This window comes from Danio rerio, chromosome 13, assembly GCF_052040795.2.
Source record: "Danio rerio strain M-AB ecotype USA chromosome 13, GRCz13ab, whole genome shotgun sequence".
In the NCBI taxonomy this organism is placed as follows: domain Eukaryota; kingdom Metazoa; phylum Chordata; class Actinopteri; order Cypriniformes; family Danionidae; genus Danio; species Danio rerio.
In genome coordinates, this window is record NC_141033.1 from 222,501 (window position 1) to 238,300 (window position 15,800).

The following is a 15,800-nucleotide window of genomic DNA, read 5'->3' on the forward strand; positions in this document are numbered from 1 at the left end:
TATTCTTACAGCAACATTTTATTTCTGAAAGTATAATTAAACCTTTTATTCAAACTATAAATGTATGCATGAGTATAACTCCAGATTAAATGAAGTGGATTTGATGAGGCATGCTCTGCAGTTTCAGGGTGTGTTGTGTGTATTGAGTAAATGCTGACTGATGCTTACGTTTGGTGGTGAGCTCTGGATGACCAGGTCCACCTCCGGGATGTCCAGCCCACGCGCAGCTACATTAGTGGCCACCAACACCTCGAAAGAGCCGTTCCTGAAACCCTTCAGCGTCACCTCCCTCTGCTTCTGCGGGATATCTCCATGCAGAGACTGAGCACTCTATACACACACACAAAGGGAGAGAGAGTGTTTTATACACACACACACGCGCGCGCACACACACACAAAGTGAGAGAGAGAGAGAGAAAAATATACACACATACAAGCACACACACACACACACACACACACACACACACACACACACACACACACACCTGTTTGATGGAGGTGTTCAGGGACAGCTCTGTTGCCTCCTTCTTGGTCTCACAGAAGACGATGGTGCGGCCGTGGCTGCCGCTGTACACCTGGATGACATCACCGATGACCGACGCCCTCTGAGACCAGTGACATGCAATGGCCAGGTGCTGCACACACACACACACACACACACACAATATAAACATTACACACACTCACACATACAAAAGCAGAGAAATTAATGGTGTGGCCTTCACCCAACCCTGACCTCAACCCTATTGAGGACCTGCAGATCATCCTCCAGCTATAGATCTACGAGTGCGCTGGCATTAAAACAGCAGCTCACTGAGGCTGATCAGACTTCCTGAGAAGAACATCAAGCAGAAACTACGAGCTCAAACTGCAGATCTGGGTCAAAACTGCCCTTACCGGCTTCATTTATTGAACTGATCTCCCTCACTGAGGTCTGGAAACTGCACGGCGAGCCATAAACATCACGGTCTGCAGTTCAGCAGTGTGTTCTCCATCTGCTGGAGGATCTTTATTTGACTGTATTCTTCATGTATGAACAGCAGATGCTACTGGAATCTTCTCGTCTCGACACTTCTGCTCTCATTCTCATCCCTGGACAGTAGAAACAGCTGGCTCTGCTGTTGATAATCGACATTTCCTCCTGATATTATTCTGCTTTTCATGCACAGTTTGACCGTTTTCTGTTGCACTTCTAGTCATTTCTCCAATAGGAAGCTGAATCAGAAGCTCTGAAACATTCAGTAATGTTAGCACACTGCCAAGCTGCACACTAGTGACCCACAATCATTGAAATATTTTAGTTTTTAACATTCTTATTTGACTTTTTTGGAAAACAAACCACTGCCTTCATCATCAAAACAAAAATCATCACATCAGAGTGAATCCTGAGACTACTTCTGAAGATTGTGTAATCTCCCACAGGCACTATACAGACGCACGCTCACACACACACACACACACACACACACACACACACACACACACACACACACACACGCACACACGCACACACGCACACACGCACACACGCACGCTCTGTTACCTCGACAGTGGTTGCAGCTTTCTGTGTCTTCTTCCCGATGAGGTCCACGTGGATGAACTGTGAGCGCATGTATTTCTTGGCCACGTCATAAACCCATGAGGGACACGTGGCGGAGAACAGCAGCGTCTGCGGCTTCTGCTCCGCATCTGACACACACACACACTCATGAACATTAATATGCGTTTACATGTGTATTAGATCATCATTGCATACAATTACTAAAAGCTGAACTCCGGCTTGTGTGAGGTGTGTGTAACGCAGCGTGTGTGAGGTGTGTGTAACGCAGTGTGTGTGAGGTGTGTGTAACGCAGTGTGTGTGAGGTGTGTGTAATGCAGTGTGTGTGAGGTGTGTGTAACGCAGTGTGTGTGAGGTGTGTGTAACGCAGTGTGTGTGAGGTGTGTGTAACGCAGTGTGTGTGAGGTGTGTGTAATGCAGTGTGTGTGAGGTGTGTGTAATGCAGTGTGTGTGAGGGGAGCACAGTAAATCTGACATGATTCTCTGCTCTGGCCGCTGTTCTCGATCTCACACTGGTGTTCTCCTCTTCTGAAAGTCTTGATTACACCATCCTGGAGTTTATCTCTCATTATTTCAGCTAATAGGCTCAATAATGATGTGTTGTGCTTTCCCGTTCCCCCCTAACAGCCGTGTTTATCAGCTGCAGCGCACCTTTCTTGTAGGAGGCAGACAGGATCTCCTCCACCTGCTCAGCGAAGCCCATGTCCAGCATCTGGTCCACCTCGTCCAGCACCACGTGCTGCAGCTGAGACAGATCCAGCTTATTGTTCTGCAGATGGTCTCGGATTCGGCCCGGCGTCCCCACCAGGACGTCAATGCCACTGCGGATCGCATCGACTGGACACACACACACACGGTCATCCAGTTAACACACACAATTAGGAACAAACACACACTTTTAACAATCTCACACTACTGTTCTATAATACACACCAAAAGTTATTCAATCCAGTTTCAGAAATTATCTTTCTATTTCTACAGATGCTCAGTGACACAAATATGACACACACACGCACACACACACACACACACACGCACACACACTGATGATGAGGATGTCCTACTCTGAGGGTTGTATGAGCTTCCTCCATAGAAGCAGGTGACGGAGAGTTTCCTGGTGATGTCCTTGAAGTCTTTGGTCACCTGTATGGCCAGCTCACGAGTCGGAGCCAGAACCAGAACCTGAAGAGGAACAGCAGCACACTATTAAACACCATTACACATGCACATATAACTCATCTCTAATAGCTGATGTGTTTCCTCTTCTCCATGATGACAGCACATAATATTAGTCTAGATATTCTTCAAGACACTAGTGTTCAGCTTACAGTGACATGTAAAGGCTTCACTAGGGTAATTAGGGTAAAGTTAGGGTAATTAGGCAAGTCATTGTATAACAGTGGTTTGTTCTGGAGACAATCCAACACTAATATTGCTGAAGGGGTGAATAATATTGACCTTACTTTAAAAACAATTAAAAACTGCTTTTATTCTAGCCCAAATAAAACACATAAGAAGAACAAATATTAGAGGAAACACTGAGAACTCCTGCATCTGAGAAACATCAAATATGAGCTGAACAGGACGGCAGGAACTGTTTATATGATTTATTAGATTATTATTGAATATTTAAAAAGTAGTGTGTGTGTGTGTGTGTGTGTGTGTGTGTGTGTGTGTGTGTGTGTCTGTGTGTGTCTGTGTGTGAGACCTTTGGTGGTCGTCCTCTCCGCCGCTCCTGGTCTCCAGACTGCAGCTTCTCCACCAGAGGAACAGCGAAGGAGAAGGTCTTCCCGGTGCCGGTCCTGGCCTGACCAATCAGATCCTTCCCATCATACACTGCATTAAACGTCTTCACCTGGATGTCAAACAGGTACGAGACGCCACGAGCTGCAGACACGCAGAGGACGAGCGAAGAGTCAGGACACTCAGTTAGCAATGGACATGTTGTGTGTGTGTGTTTAAGAGTGTGTGTGTGTGTGTTAGAGTGTGTGTGTGTGTGTGTGTGTATGTGTGTGTGTACCCTGCAGCAGTTTGATGGTGTTCGGTGAGATCCTGAAGTTGGAGAAAGCTCCTTCTCTCTGCTCTGGAGTCTCCTGAGGACATGAACACATCGGCCACACACACACACACACACACACACACACACACACACACACACACACACACACACACACACACACACACACACACACACACACACACACACACACACACACACACACACACACACACACACACACACAGAGGAACATGAACACACAAATTAGAGCAAAACAAACACACACTCAAAGTAACACAAACACAGACAGACACAATCAGAGGAACACGAAGAAACAAACGAAAGAATAATCAGTAAAACACAAAATCAGAACAACACACACACACACACACACACACACACACACACACACACACGAACACACTTTCTCCTGTTCGCTGTCGGAGTCTGTGCTGGACGCTGCTGGCTCTGTGGAGTGTGTGTGTGAGTCTCCGTTCATCATCTTCTCCTCCTCTTTCTCCATCTTGATCTTCTTCTTCTTCTCCAGCAGAGTGTTCGTCTCCTCCATCATCTCCTCCTTCTCCAGCTTGATCTTCTTCTTCTTCTTCTTCTCCAGCAGAGTGCTCGTCGTCTCCTCCTCCTCCTCCAGCTTGATCTTCTTCTTCTTGACCTGTGGAGTGTTTCAGTGAGTGTGAGAAGCACAGATCATCATCATCATCATCATCTTTGTGACTGAACTCAGATCAGTACCTTGAGTGTGTGTGTGTCTGTGTTTCCGTTCAGGTCTGTGGTGTCGCTGGAAATCTTCATCTTCCTCTTTTTAGGAGCAGGAGACTCACACTCGTCTGTTTCTGCCGTCTGCTGCTGCTCCTTCAGCTTCTTCTTCTTCTTCTGCAACACACACACACACACACACACACACACACACACACACACACACACACACACACACACACACACACACACACACACACACACACACACTCCATTAAAAGGTGCATTATAGCCTGTTCAGCCAAGCGGGATAAATATATCAGTGTACACACACTAGAGGTGTGATCAGTGTTTAGTGTGTGTGTGTGTGGGTTGTGCTGTTAATAGTGTATTCTCTGTAGTGTCCAGCAGGTGTCAGTCTCAGTGTGCTGCTGTGCATCTGAACACACTATTGATCTGCTGATTGATCAATCTAATCAAAGAGTGCTTTCAGCAACTGCAGTCAGTTCTCCAGCATTTATACACACACACACGCACGCACGCACGCACGCACGCACGCACGCGCGCGCACAATGGAGTCGTGCACTACTGTTATTTGACACGTCTGTCCACCAGCATGACTTTCACATCTTCATCTGTGGATCAGTGTTCTCCATGGTGTAGTCCAGGGGTGTCAAACTCCAGGAGGGCCGCAGCTCTGCACAGTTTAGTTCCAACTCCGCTCCAACACACTTACCTGGAGGTCTCGATTAGTCTGATCAGGTGTGTTTAATTAGGGTACGAACTTTCGTGCAGAGCTGCGGCCCTCCAGGAACTGAGATGGACACCTGTGCTGTACGCAATAGTTCCCAGGATGAACACAGAGAACCGATCTGTTCTAGTCTTGCCAGGTCACCTCGGAAGAACGAACTTGGGAGACCACAAGAGCAGAGAGCGCGTCCGCTGAGGAATGAGATGCTGCGTTCTTCCTGATGGTCACATGACCTTCCCACATTATTAATGGAAAATTATTGAAACATTACAGCTTTCATACAGTGATGCATTATCTTCCCCTTACCAATATATTTACTTAACACGCACAAAAGCCTTACAAATATACACTGCACAATACAAATAACACAGATTTTAATATGAATTTCAGCATACAAACATTCATGGTGTTTACTTTCAACGTTTTATTTAGGGAAACTCCTAAGGTAAATAAGTTATATCTCTGAACTTCCGTAATATATTTACTTGCTTTATCCTTTAAACAGCGTTTAATTAGTCTCATGCAGGTCTGAGAGAGGTTTTTGGTTTGATGTGTTTCGGTACACGCACAGTCGCACACACATACAGACACACAAACAATAACACGTGACCACACACGTCATATACACAGACACAGTGTCCACGTGGAGAACAGATGGACAGTCTCAAAACACACTATAACACAACAGATATAACTACAGTCCCTCTCTCTCTGTGTGTGTGGATGTACATGTCTCTCTCTGTGTGTCTCTCTCTCTCTCAGTGTCTATCTGTGTTAGCAGTTAGCATTAGCGCGCATCTCCACACACACACTCAGCGCTAATGATCCCAGTAGCGTTAGACCGTGTATTATCGCTGACCTTGAGCAGCTGCAGGCCGTTGTGGATGTCCTCCATCAGGTGGTCTCTCTCGGCTTCCGCTTCTGGGAGACTCTTTGACGGCATGCTGGATGTTGAGGAGCGACTGGACATGGAGCTCTCACAACACACGTGAGGAAAGGAAAGGACGGAAGCGGACGTGCGCAGAGCGGAAGTGCGCATCCACGTGAGCGCCAGCGGGCGGAGCTGCAGCATGTACTTTTAGTGAAGAAACAGAGCACGTGCTGCTTCTAGGAACAGAAGAGTCTAAAAACTGTGGGAGAAACCACCACCTCATGAACACAACCTGTCAGTCATCTCCACATGTGTGTCATATTTAATAACCTTCATCACTGTAGATGCAGCAGCAGCAGGTTAGAGGTCTGTCAGAGAAATCTCCTCAGGTGTTTGGATAATTACGCAGAAATTAATAACCAAAGGTGAAGTGTTTAGAAATCTGGACTAGAAGAGGAGCATGTTCCTGCAGGGTGTAGAGGATGTAGTCTTGCTGGAGTCCACATTGCCAATAGCTCATGCCAGCCTCAGGTGTTCTCACAATATCTGCTGAAGCTTTTGTCAGGATTTACAGACATAATCACCATATTATTACCTGAACTGCAGCAGGTATAGCTCAACACTGTGTGCATTTCTCTATTTCATATAAATGTTCAGAGTAAACAAATGTTAATTATTTATAAACGTATAAACTTACATTGAATTCCACATGTATGCTGCAAAAATGCTTTTCTTACAGTTTTTGTCTTGTTTCTAGTGCAAATATCTACAATTTGTTTTAAATCAAGAAGCATTTTCAAGACAAAAACAACATATAATCTTATTTTGAGAAATAATATCGCAAAATAAAGTGAGTTTCTCCTTAAAACAAGCAAAATAATCTGACAGTGTGGGAAAACTAATCTGGTTTTCGATTTAAAATGAGATTATTTAGCTTGTTTCGAGGAGAAGTTCATTTTATTTTGGCATATTGTGTCTTAAATCGGGGCGTCACAGTGGTGCAGTGGGTAGTTTGATCACTTCACTGCAAGAGGGTCTCTGGTTTGAGCCTTAGCTGGGTCAGTTGGTGTTTCTGTGTGGAGTTTGCATGTTCTCCCCGTGTTGGCGTGGGTTTCCTCCGGGTGCTCCGGTTTCCCCCACAGTCCAAACACATGAGCTATAGGGGAACTGATCAACTACACTGGCTGTAGTGTTTGAGTGTGAGTGAATGAGTGTGTATGGGTGTTTCCCAGTACTGGGTTGCAGCTGGAAGGGCATCCGCTGTGTAAAACATATGCTGGAATAGTTGGTGGTTCATTAATCTCATTATTTATCAGGGATCATCACAGCGGAATGAACCACCCACTTATTCAGCATATGTTTTACACAGCGGATGCCCTTCCAGCTGCAACCCAGTACTGGGTAACACCCATACACACTCACTCACATTCACACTCATGCACTACAGCCAGTGTAGTTGATCAGTTCCCCTATAGCGCATGTGTTTGGACTGTGGGGGAAACCGGAGCACCTGGAGGAAACCCACACCAACACGGGGAGAACATGCAAACTCCACACAGAAACACCAACTGACCCAGCCGAGACTCAAACCAGCAAACTTCTTGCTGTGAGGCCACAAGTGCTGACCACTGAGCCATCACATCGGCCACAACAGGGAAAATCACAAAATTAATCGAGATAACAGGCGAGGGTCAGGGCAGGCAGTAAACAGTCATAAACAGCACAGTTCGGGATCAAAACACAGACAGGCAAACACAGGGAAATGCTATAAAATGCACAGAAGCAGTAACAAGACTGAGCAATGACAACAGGGTTTATATAGTGAGTGTCATCAGTGTGAAGGATCTTCAGCTGTGTGTTGTGGTGGTCCTACTTGAGTTTGAGCATGCAAAAAGTGATTGGTCCATTTTTTCATTTCTGCCCAGAGAGGTCATGTTTTGATCTTCAATTGGTCTCATGCTGTCAGGTGATGACGTTTCACCAGGCTTGAACTTTGTGAACTGCCAAACGTGTTGCACGAGCTTGTGTTTCCAGTCTTTTGCATTCACCTGCGTATGGATGGAGGTGTATGGGGAGAACAGTGCAGTGTGACCACAGCTGAAGTGTGTGTGTCCAGTTCAGATATTCACAGCTGTAGCAGGTGTTGATTGGCGCAAAGCATCATGGTAGTTGTAGTCCATGTAAATAACAGGTAGCATATGAATATAGCTTTGAAATGCACAAGTACCCTGGAGTACCCTGTAATAAGTTTAGTGGGCACTTAACACATGTATATAGCCTGCTATGATTGGCTGATTATTCGGGTGTGGGAGTGGCTTCCACTTTAGACTCTTAGTGACACCTAGTGGCCGCATGACAACAGTGTCCATCAATCCACATAACTCCAGCTGATTCTGACTGAATGACTCCGCACAGAGGTAAGATCTCCTCCACGCTGCTGAAGCTGATGTTCAGGATGTTCAGATGATCTGGGTCTCTTCACTCTGCTGACGGCAGATTCCGCATCACAACAACAGCCTGCAGAGATCAGGACAGACATCAGGCACAGCCATGGGGAAGAACACAGTAGAAAAGTATAGTAAATACTGCAGTGTTCTTCCGCTAAACTGTAGTAAAGTACCTGAGTTAATCAGTTGTGGTGACTACAGTTGCTATGGTAACACAATAGCTATAATAATTGATCTGTTGTGATGAATCTACGGTTGCTATGGAAACACAACTGCTACATTATTTGATCTGTTGTGGTGATTCTACTGTTGCTATGGAAACACAACTACAATAGTAATATAACGATGTATATTTTCTACAGTCAGAGTATTATACTACATTACACCACAGTTTACTGTAGTATTTATTACAGTTGATCAGTTAACACTACAGTGCTGCAGCATTCATTAACAAAGAGTTTTGAATACCATAACATACACAGTATAATACACTAGACTATATTAATAGCTAATAATGGAGACGTGGTAAACAGTGTAGATGAATGATCTGACCTGAGTGTTGCTGGAGCGCAGTGCTGCTCTGGCGAAACACGTCATGATGATCAGCAGAACTCCTCCTATTAAACTGTGACACAGAAACACACAGCCCATCGTCTCTACAGCACTCTGCGGGAAACAGACACAAATATAGTTACTAAACCTGCACATGCATTAACACTCATTTCTGCTATTATCCTTATATACACGCAATTGAGGACAAAATTCTAAGAAAATAATGATATTTCATAGAGAAATGCAGATTATTCTGCTTGTTTTAAGGTGAAGTTCTCTTTATTTTGACTCATTATTTCTGTAAACAACACTATAATTTCTGCTTGTCTAGAAAATGCTTCTTGAGTTGAGAGATTTTAGATATTTGGATTAAATGAATGAATCTTCTAAGTTAGGCAGCACTTGGGAAATACTCGTCTTTAACAGGAGGCTGGGGGATTTGGCCTTCAGGTGTACATTATAATCAGTGTTTGTCATTGGAAAGAGAGCAGATAACCCCTCACATAATGCTGTGTCATGTAGAGCAGCTCCGTCTCGGTCATGTTGTGTGCTCGGTGGAACCAAACCATCCAGCGGTTGTGTGAGATGTGTTGGCTGATGTCCAACACCGCAAAGATGACTCCAAACGTGGAGACGATGCTCAGAGCCAGACTGGCTGTAATCTGCAACACAGAGGAGTCACGGATATAATCTGCACATTCACTGATGAAGTTACGGAAGAGTCTCAGTGAACGACGAGTTCATCAATACACACTTACGATCTTTTTGGAGGGGTTGCGTTCAGACAGTATGTACACTAGGCCACAGACACAGAACTGCACAGAAGACATTTATTAATAACAACAACAACAATAATAACAATAATAATAATAATAATAATAAATGAGTGATGAAACTGGCTCAGTATTTTTTAAGTATTTTACTTTGATATTATTTAAGATCTTTCGAGCAGGGTTGCCAGGTCTGCGTGTGTCTGATGTATTTTAACCTCTTGTCCTGGGTTGTTTTTATACCAAGGGGTTAATGATTTAACATGTTGCATTAGCAAGGCTGCAGTGTAATATTGTCCTAGTTAACCTGTTTAAAGTACCATGATCCAGAATTTTGATTTCATTGTGTTCATGTGTGTGTGTGTGTGTGTGTGTTTGTGTATTCATGTATATATCTGTGTGTGATTGTGTGTTTGTGTGTGTGGGGTGGCACGGTGGTGTTGCACATTCACTGTTAGGGTTAGGGTTAGGGTTCAAGTCCCAGGTGGGTCAGTTGGTGTTTCTGTGTGGAGTTTGCATGTTCTCTCTGTGTTAATGTGGGTTTCCTCTGGGCGCTCCGGTTTCCCCCACAGTCCAAACACATGCGCTATAGGGGAACTGATCAACTACACTGGACATAGTTTAACCCTGGCAAAATCTGGCAACCCTGCTTGCAAAGCAGATCCAGTCAGTATAATGAGAGATGATCAGCAGAGATGAACACACCAGAACACCGAGCCAGAAGGGGCTGAACTGATCCGTCATCATGTCCTTGGGTGTGGTCATGGGGATCCCGAACATGAACAAACACACACCCATCATCACCAGAACAACCTTACACACACACACACACACACACACACACACACACACACACACACACACACACACACACACACACAAACACACAAACACACAAACACACACACACACACACACAGGTTTAAACTCTGTTATAAATGTTCAGGTCCAGCTGTATATTAGGTGGCGTTAACTATAATATGCTCTTACACTGAAATTAACATTATTATGGTGTACTCATTGTGTAAATTCAAGTTTTATAATGACCTAGTTATGAAAAATCCCTGTTTGTCCATGCTTGTCCACTTGCCAGATCCTGTATGAAGCTTAACACCTCACACAATGGACAAAACATTCTCATCTCAAAGCATATTTTACCTCAATCTGGCAACACACGTTACAACCCAGTTGAGGGGGCTATCAAATGTGCTTTGGCTTGTTTGACTGATCTCATTCATCACTACTGTGATTAACCTGTCAAGCAGCACAATAGAGTCACATCCACAAACACCAGTCAACACTGCACTGTGCCAAGAGGAAGCCCTATGTTAACAGTGTCCAGAAGCACTTCTCTGGGATGGAGCATCACACAGTGGAGACGTGTCCTGCGCTCAGATGAAGCAGTGTTTCAGGTGTTTCTGGGAGAAATGGACGCCGTGTGCTCCAGACCAAAGAAGAAGAGGATCATCCAGACTGACACCAGCAACACGTCCAGAAGCCCGGCTCTGTCATGGTCTGGGGTTGTGCCGGTGCTCTTGGTGAAGGTGACCTGCTCTTCTGTGATGCTCCAGTAATGCTGAACAGCACAGAGAGATTCTGGAGCTCAATATGCTGCCTTCTGCTCCAGAGACGCCCTGCAGAGTCCAACAAGACCATGCAGAACCACACTCAGCTCACATTACAGAGAAGAGGAGACGGACACTGCACTGGCCTGCCTGCAGTCCTGACCTGTCTCCAATAGAGAGTGTGTGGAAGACCCTGCACTGCTGGCCAGATTAAGAGCTGTTTGCAGGAGGAAAGAGACAGAATCACCCTGAAACACTTCAACACTTGCTGTCTTAAAATGTCTAATTGTGTTGTGTAAAGGACTGGCAGCAGTGCAGAGTGGGAAATGCTTCACTGTTTTAACTTTCTTTAATGTGTTGCAGGAACCAAAATTGGAATAGTGTTTATTTAGAAAAACAAAACAAATACGATAAAAATCATGAGGAACGTGTTAAATAGTGTTTGTTGTATCGTCTGCAATGAAATACACCTCAAAGTTAACTTAGCTTTCTTTTTTCATTTGCATTTTCCACACCGTCTCTGTTTCTGATTTGGGGATGTAATTGAAAGTAATGTATTATTTTACTTGTTACTTAGAAAAGTAATGTTATTGCGTAACTCTTGTTCATGATGATGATGATGATGATGATGATGATAACTCCTGCACCTGTAATGACTTACCCCCAACACTGTGTGAAACTGAAATAATCTCACCACGCTTTCAGCAGAGGTTTATCAGTGGCTGAAAACAGTACAGCTCATTTTGCTAGTCGCCAGTGTTGTGTGTGTGTGAAGGATTCTCACTCCGATACTCCTGGGTTGTCCTCTGAGGAAGCGGTGTACAGGTTTATTTCCTCCTGTCACAGTGCTGATGGGCTCTGATGCGCTCGCTGATGCTCCGTCCTCACCCATCACTGCACAACACACACAACTACACTGCAAATGCTTTCCCTCCTCAGAGTTTGTGTCTTGTTTCTAGTCCAAATATCTAAAGGTTCTTAAATCGTGAAGCGTTTTCTAGCTAAATAATCTTGTTTATTCTTTTGATATAAGATTATTTCTCTTGCCTCATTGTCAGATTATTCTGCTTGTTTTAATGAGAAGCTCTCTTCATTTCTCCTCATTATTTCTGAAAACAACACAACATTTTGTGCTTGTCTAAATGTTTCTTGATGTAAGAATGTTCAGACTAGACACAGGACAGAAACTCTGAGTAAGAGCAGCAGTTGTTGCAGTGTGAACACATTAAACAGTCAGTACCGCTGCATAAACACTAAAGCATTAGCACTGAACGCTTCATCACTGCGCTCCACATTCCTGCTGTCTGCATCCACTCTTTATCTACAGAACTTTAAAATAAAGAGCTTCAGTAAGCGCAGACGATCACTCATGCATTACCACCAAACTAATCAAGGCATGAAAGGTCAGCTTGTGAAATACCTGTGTGTGTCTGTGTCTGTGTCAGCGAGAGGAAAACAGCAGAGTCTGAGCAGAGGACGGAAAGAGAAACAGGAGAAGAACAGAGGGAGGGAGAGAGGGATGGGCTTCACTACAGGATGTTGGAGGGCACAAAAGGTCAGAAAACAGACTCAACTTCAGCAAGAGAAACACACTTCAGCATCAAGACAACATCCAATAGTGTGTGTGTGTGTGTGTGTGTGTGTGTGTGTGTGTGTGTGTGTGTTGTAGAAAAGCAAAAGAGGATTGGCCAGAGAGTCAGAAACTGAGAGAATGAAGAAAAAAAGCACAGAAAACAGCTGCTCTCAATAACCATCAGGAGAGCACCCGGACTGCGTCTTAATCAGCTCCCTTGTTCACTAGTGAGTGCACTGAATAGGGACTGAGATGTTTAACATGCGCACACTCTCATACAAAAAAAAATGCTTCTTCTTTTTTTTGTCTTTTTTCTAGTCCAAATATCTTTAAAGAAATTAAATCAGGAAGCATTTTCCCGACAAGCTAAACATATACTGTAATGGTGTTTTCAGAAATAATGAGTCAAAATAAAGTGAGTTTCCTTAAAACAATCAGAATAATCTGCTATTGAGGGAAGCTAAATGTTTCCATTTTACATAAGAGTAGTGTTTTTAGCTCTTTGTCAGATTATTTTGTTGTTTTAAAAACTGAACTTGACTATTTCTGAACACAAAACTCTGTATATTGTTGCTTGTCTAGAAAAAGCTTCTCAATGTAAGATTTTTTTTTTAATTTGGACTGGAAACAGGACAAAACCTCTAAAGAAAAAGCTTTTTTTTGCAGGGTGTGTCTCAATTAGCTCACTTGTTCACTAGTGAGTACACTAATAAGAAAGTCTGCTATATTAAGTGCTGTCTCAATCTCTAAATTCTGACTGTCTCAATCTCTACAGACTGTTCTCCACATAGACTTCCACTGATACGCATGTGAATGTGTCAGATCAGATACGCAAGCTCTTGTGACAAGTTTCTCAGTTCACTGAGTTGCAGAGATCAAGCTTGGTGAACTCTGACCTGTAAAATCACATCACTTGACTGCATGAGACCAGCTGATGATCAAAACAGCAATCGCTCACTTTATTAAATGTCTAATCATCTTGTTTAATCCCGCCTCTTTTCGCAGCTCCGCACGACAGAATTTCGCACACACAAACACGAGTGTGACCGCAGCTTTACCTGTAGATATCAAACAAGTCTTCAGGACTCAATTAGTCTGCTCAGGTGTGTTTAATTAGGGTTAAAACTAAACTGTGCAGAGCTGCGGCCCTCCAGGAACTGAGCTTAACACCTGCGGGCTAGAACAGGGTTGCCCAAACTCACTCCTGGAGGTCCGGTCTCCTGCCAAGTTTAGTTCCAACCCCAATCAGACACACCTGCGCTAGCTAATCAAGCTCTCATCAAGCATTCTAGAAACACCCTTGCAGGTGTGTTGAGGCAAGCTGGAGCTAAACTCAGCAGGACACCGGCCCTCCAGGACTGAGTTCAGACCCCCCTGAGCTAAAGGAACCATAATCCAGTGTAATAATCCAAGAACTGCACTCTTCTGTCAGTGCACTGCTCTGTTGGGAACTGTTTTGATGTGCTGGGTAATGTCAGTGCAAGATTTAAAGAAAGTCCTATTGTGAGACTGTTGTGTTCACAATCCTTTGATCTTTTATTCCATACACACACACACACACACACACACACACACACACACACACACACACACACACACACACACACACACACACAGCATGCGTTCATGTTTCTTGTTAATACACAGAATGGTTTATATTTTTGGACATTTGTTCAACACTTATTCATCATGTGTGTCTAAAGCGTTCCTGAATATGAATATGTTTGCATTGAGTGTATGTTTGTGTGTTTATAGGAGAAAATATTAATGAACACTTGACATTGAGCTCCCTTTTATTAGTGTATAACCTAAAATCAAGATAGATCCAGCCGTACACTCATGTGTTAGTTCCTGTTAGCTTTGGTTAATCAGTTTACAGATTCTAATGAGAGTTTATGTGACTATATAAAGGTAAATGCTGGAGTTTAAGATGATCTAAAATCAATACATGATAGTAATGTTTACAGATTGTGGTTAAATAATATTAATACGTGCAAATTCAGAATAATGTGTTTCATGAAGTGTGTGTGTGTGTGTGTGTGTGTGTGTGTGTGTACGTGTGTGTTCTTTACTAAATGTCTCCCCAAGTATAGCAATACTAGTCATTTTGGCCTTGTGGGGAGATTTTTTTGGTCTTGATGAGGAAAATGGCTCATTAATCAGACAAAATGAGTCTTTTGAGAATGTAAAAGTGCAGATTGTTTGCTGTGAGGGTTGTGTTTGCTTTATTTTCTCTCTGAAAGAGCACTGATGTGTGGTTTATATTGCTGGTGAAAACACTAGTACTCTGAACACTAACAGAGAGATATAATGCCATTGATATACTGTAGATGTGCATTAAGAAGATGATGAGACGATGAGAGATCTCCTCCACGCTGCTGAAGCTGATGTTCAGGATGTTCAGATGATCTTGGTCTCTTCACTCCGCTGACGGCAGATTCCGCATCACAACAACAGCCTGCAGAGATCAGGACAGACATCAGGCACAACCATGGGGAAGAACACAGTAGAAAAGTATAGTAAATACTGCAGTGTTCTTCAGCCATACTGTAGTAAAGTACTTCAGTTCTGTTGTGGTGATTCTACAGTTACTGTATCATTCATTCATTCATTCATTCATTCATTTTTTTCCGCTTATTCAGTGCTAGGTCATGGGGCAGTAGTCTAAGGACTTCCCTCTCCCCAAACACTGTCTCCTGGATCACCCCAGAGGAGCTGGAGGAATGTGTCCTGGGTCCTCCCCGAGACCCCCTCCTGGTGGACATGCCTGGAGCACTCCCCTAGGTAGGCATCCAGGAAGCATCCGAATCAGATGCCCGAGCCACCTCAGCTGACTTCTCTGGATGTGGAGGAGCAGCAGATCTACTCTGAGCTCCTCACCCTACAGTATATCTATAAGTGTGCGCCCTGCCACCCTGCTGAAGGAGCTCATATCAGTCCGTTGTATACGAGGAACGTAGATTGACTGGTAAATTGAGAGTTTTGTCAAGCGCATT

General features: G+C 43.9%; 3 protein-coding genes across 6 annotated transcripts in view; 1 reads left to right on the forward strand and 2 right to left on the reverse strand.

The window, feature by feature from the left end:
* The window catches only part of ddx21 (DEAD (Asp-Glu-Ala-Asp) box helicase 21), a 10,445-nt gene extending 4,377 nt beyond the window's left edge, over window positions 1–6,068 (reverse strand). Inside the window, exons 1-10 of one of the 2 annotated variants that reach the window (XM_087278641.1) lie at window positions 5,886–6,030; window positions 4,312–4,449; window positions 3,986–4,231; window positions 3,583–3,655; window positions 3,271–3,449; window positions 2,627–2,744; window positions 2,214–2,399; window positions 1,547–1,692; window positions 489–638; window positions 169–330 (exon numbers count right to left, since the gene is read on the reverse strand). In XM_087278641.1, coding sequence (XP_087134767.1) covers window positions 169–330; window positions 489–638; window positions 1,547–1,692; window positions 2,214–2,399; window positions 2,627–2,744; window positions 3,271–3,449; window positions 3,583–3,655; window positions 3,986–4,231; window positions 4,312–4,449; window positions 5,886–5,996 — 1,509 coding nt within the window. In that variant the 5' untranslated portion in view covers window positions 5,997–6,030. 2 annotated transcript variants of the gene reach the window in all.
* nrxn1b (neurexin 1b) overlaps window positions 1–15,800 on the forward strand; it is a gene marked incomplete at its 5' end in the record, with an annotated part of 604,334 nt that overhangs the window by 102,894 nt on the left and 485,640 nt on the right.
* si:ch1073-291c23.2 overlaps window positions 1–15,800 on the reverse strand; it is a gene marked incomplete at its 3' end in the record, with an annotated part of 37,567 nt that overhangs the window by 15,958 nt on the left and 5,809 nt on the right. For 2 of the 3 annotated variants that reach the window (NM_001327804.1, NM_001327805.1), the window contains 2 exon segments: window positions 2,990–3,000; window positions 8,312–8,414. In NM_001327804.1, coding sequence (NP_001314733.1) covers window positions 8,376–8,414 — 39 coding nt within the window. 3 annotated transcript variants of the gene reach the window in all.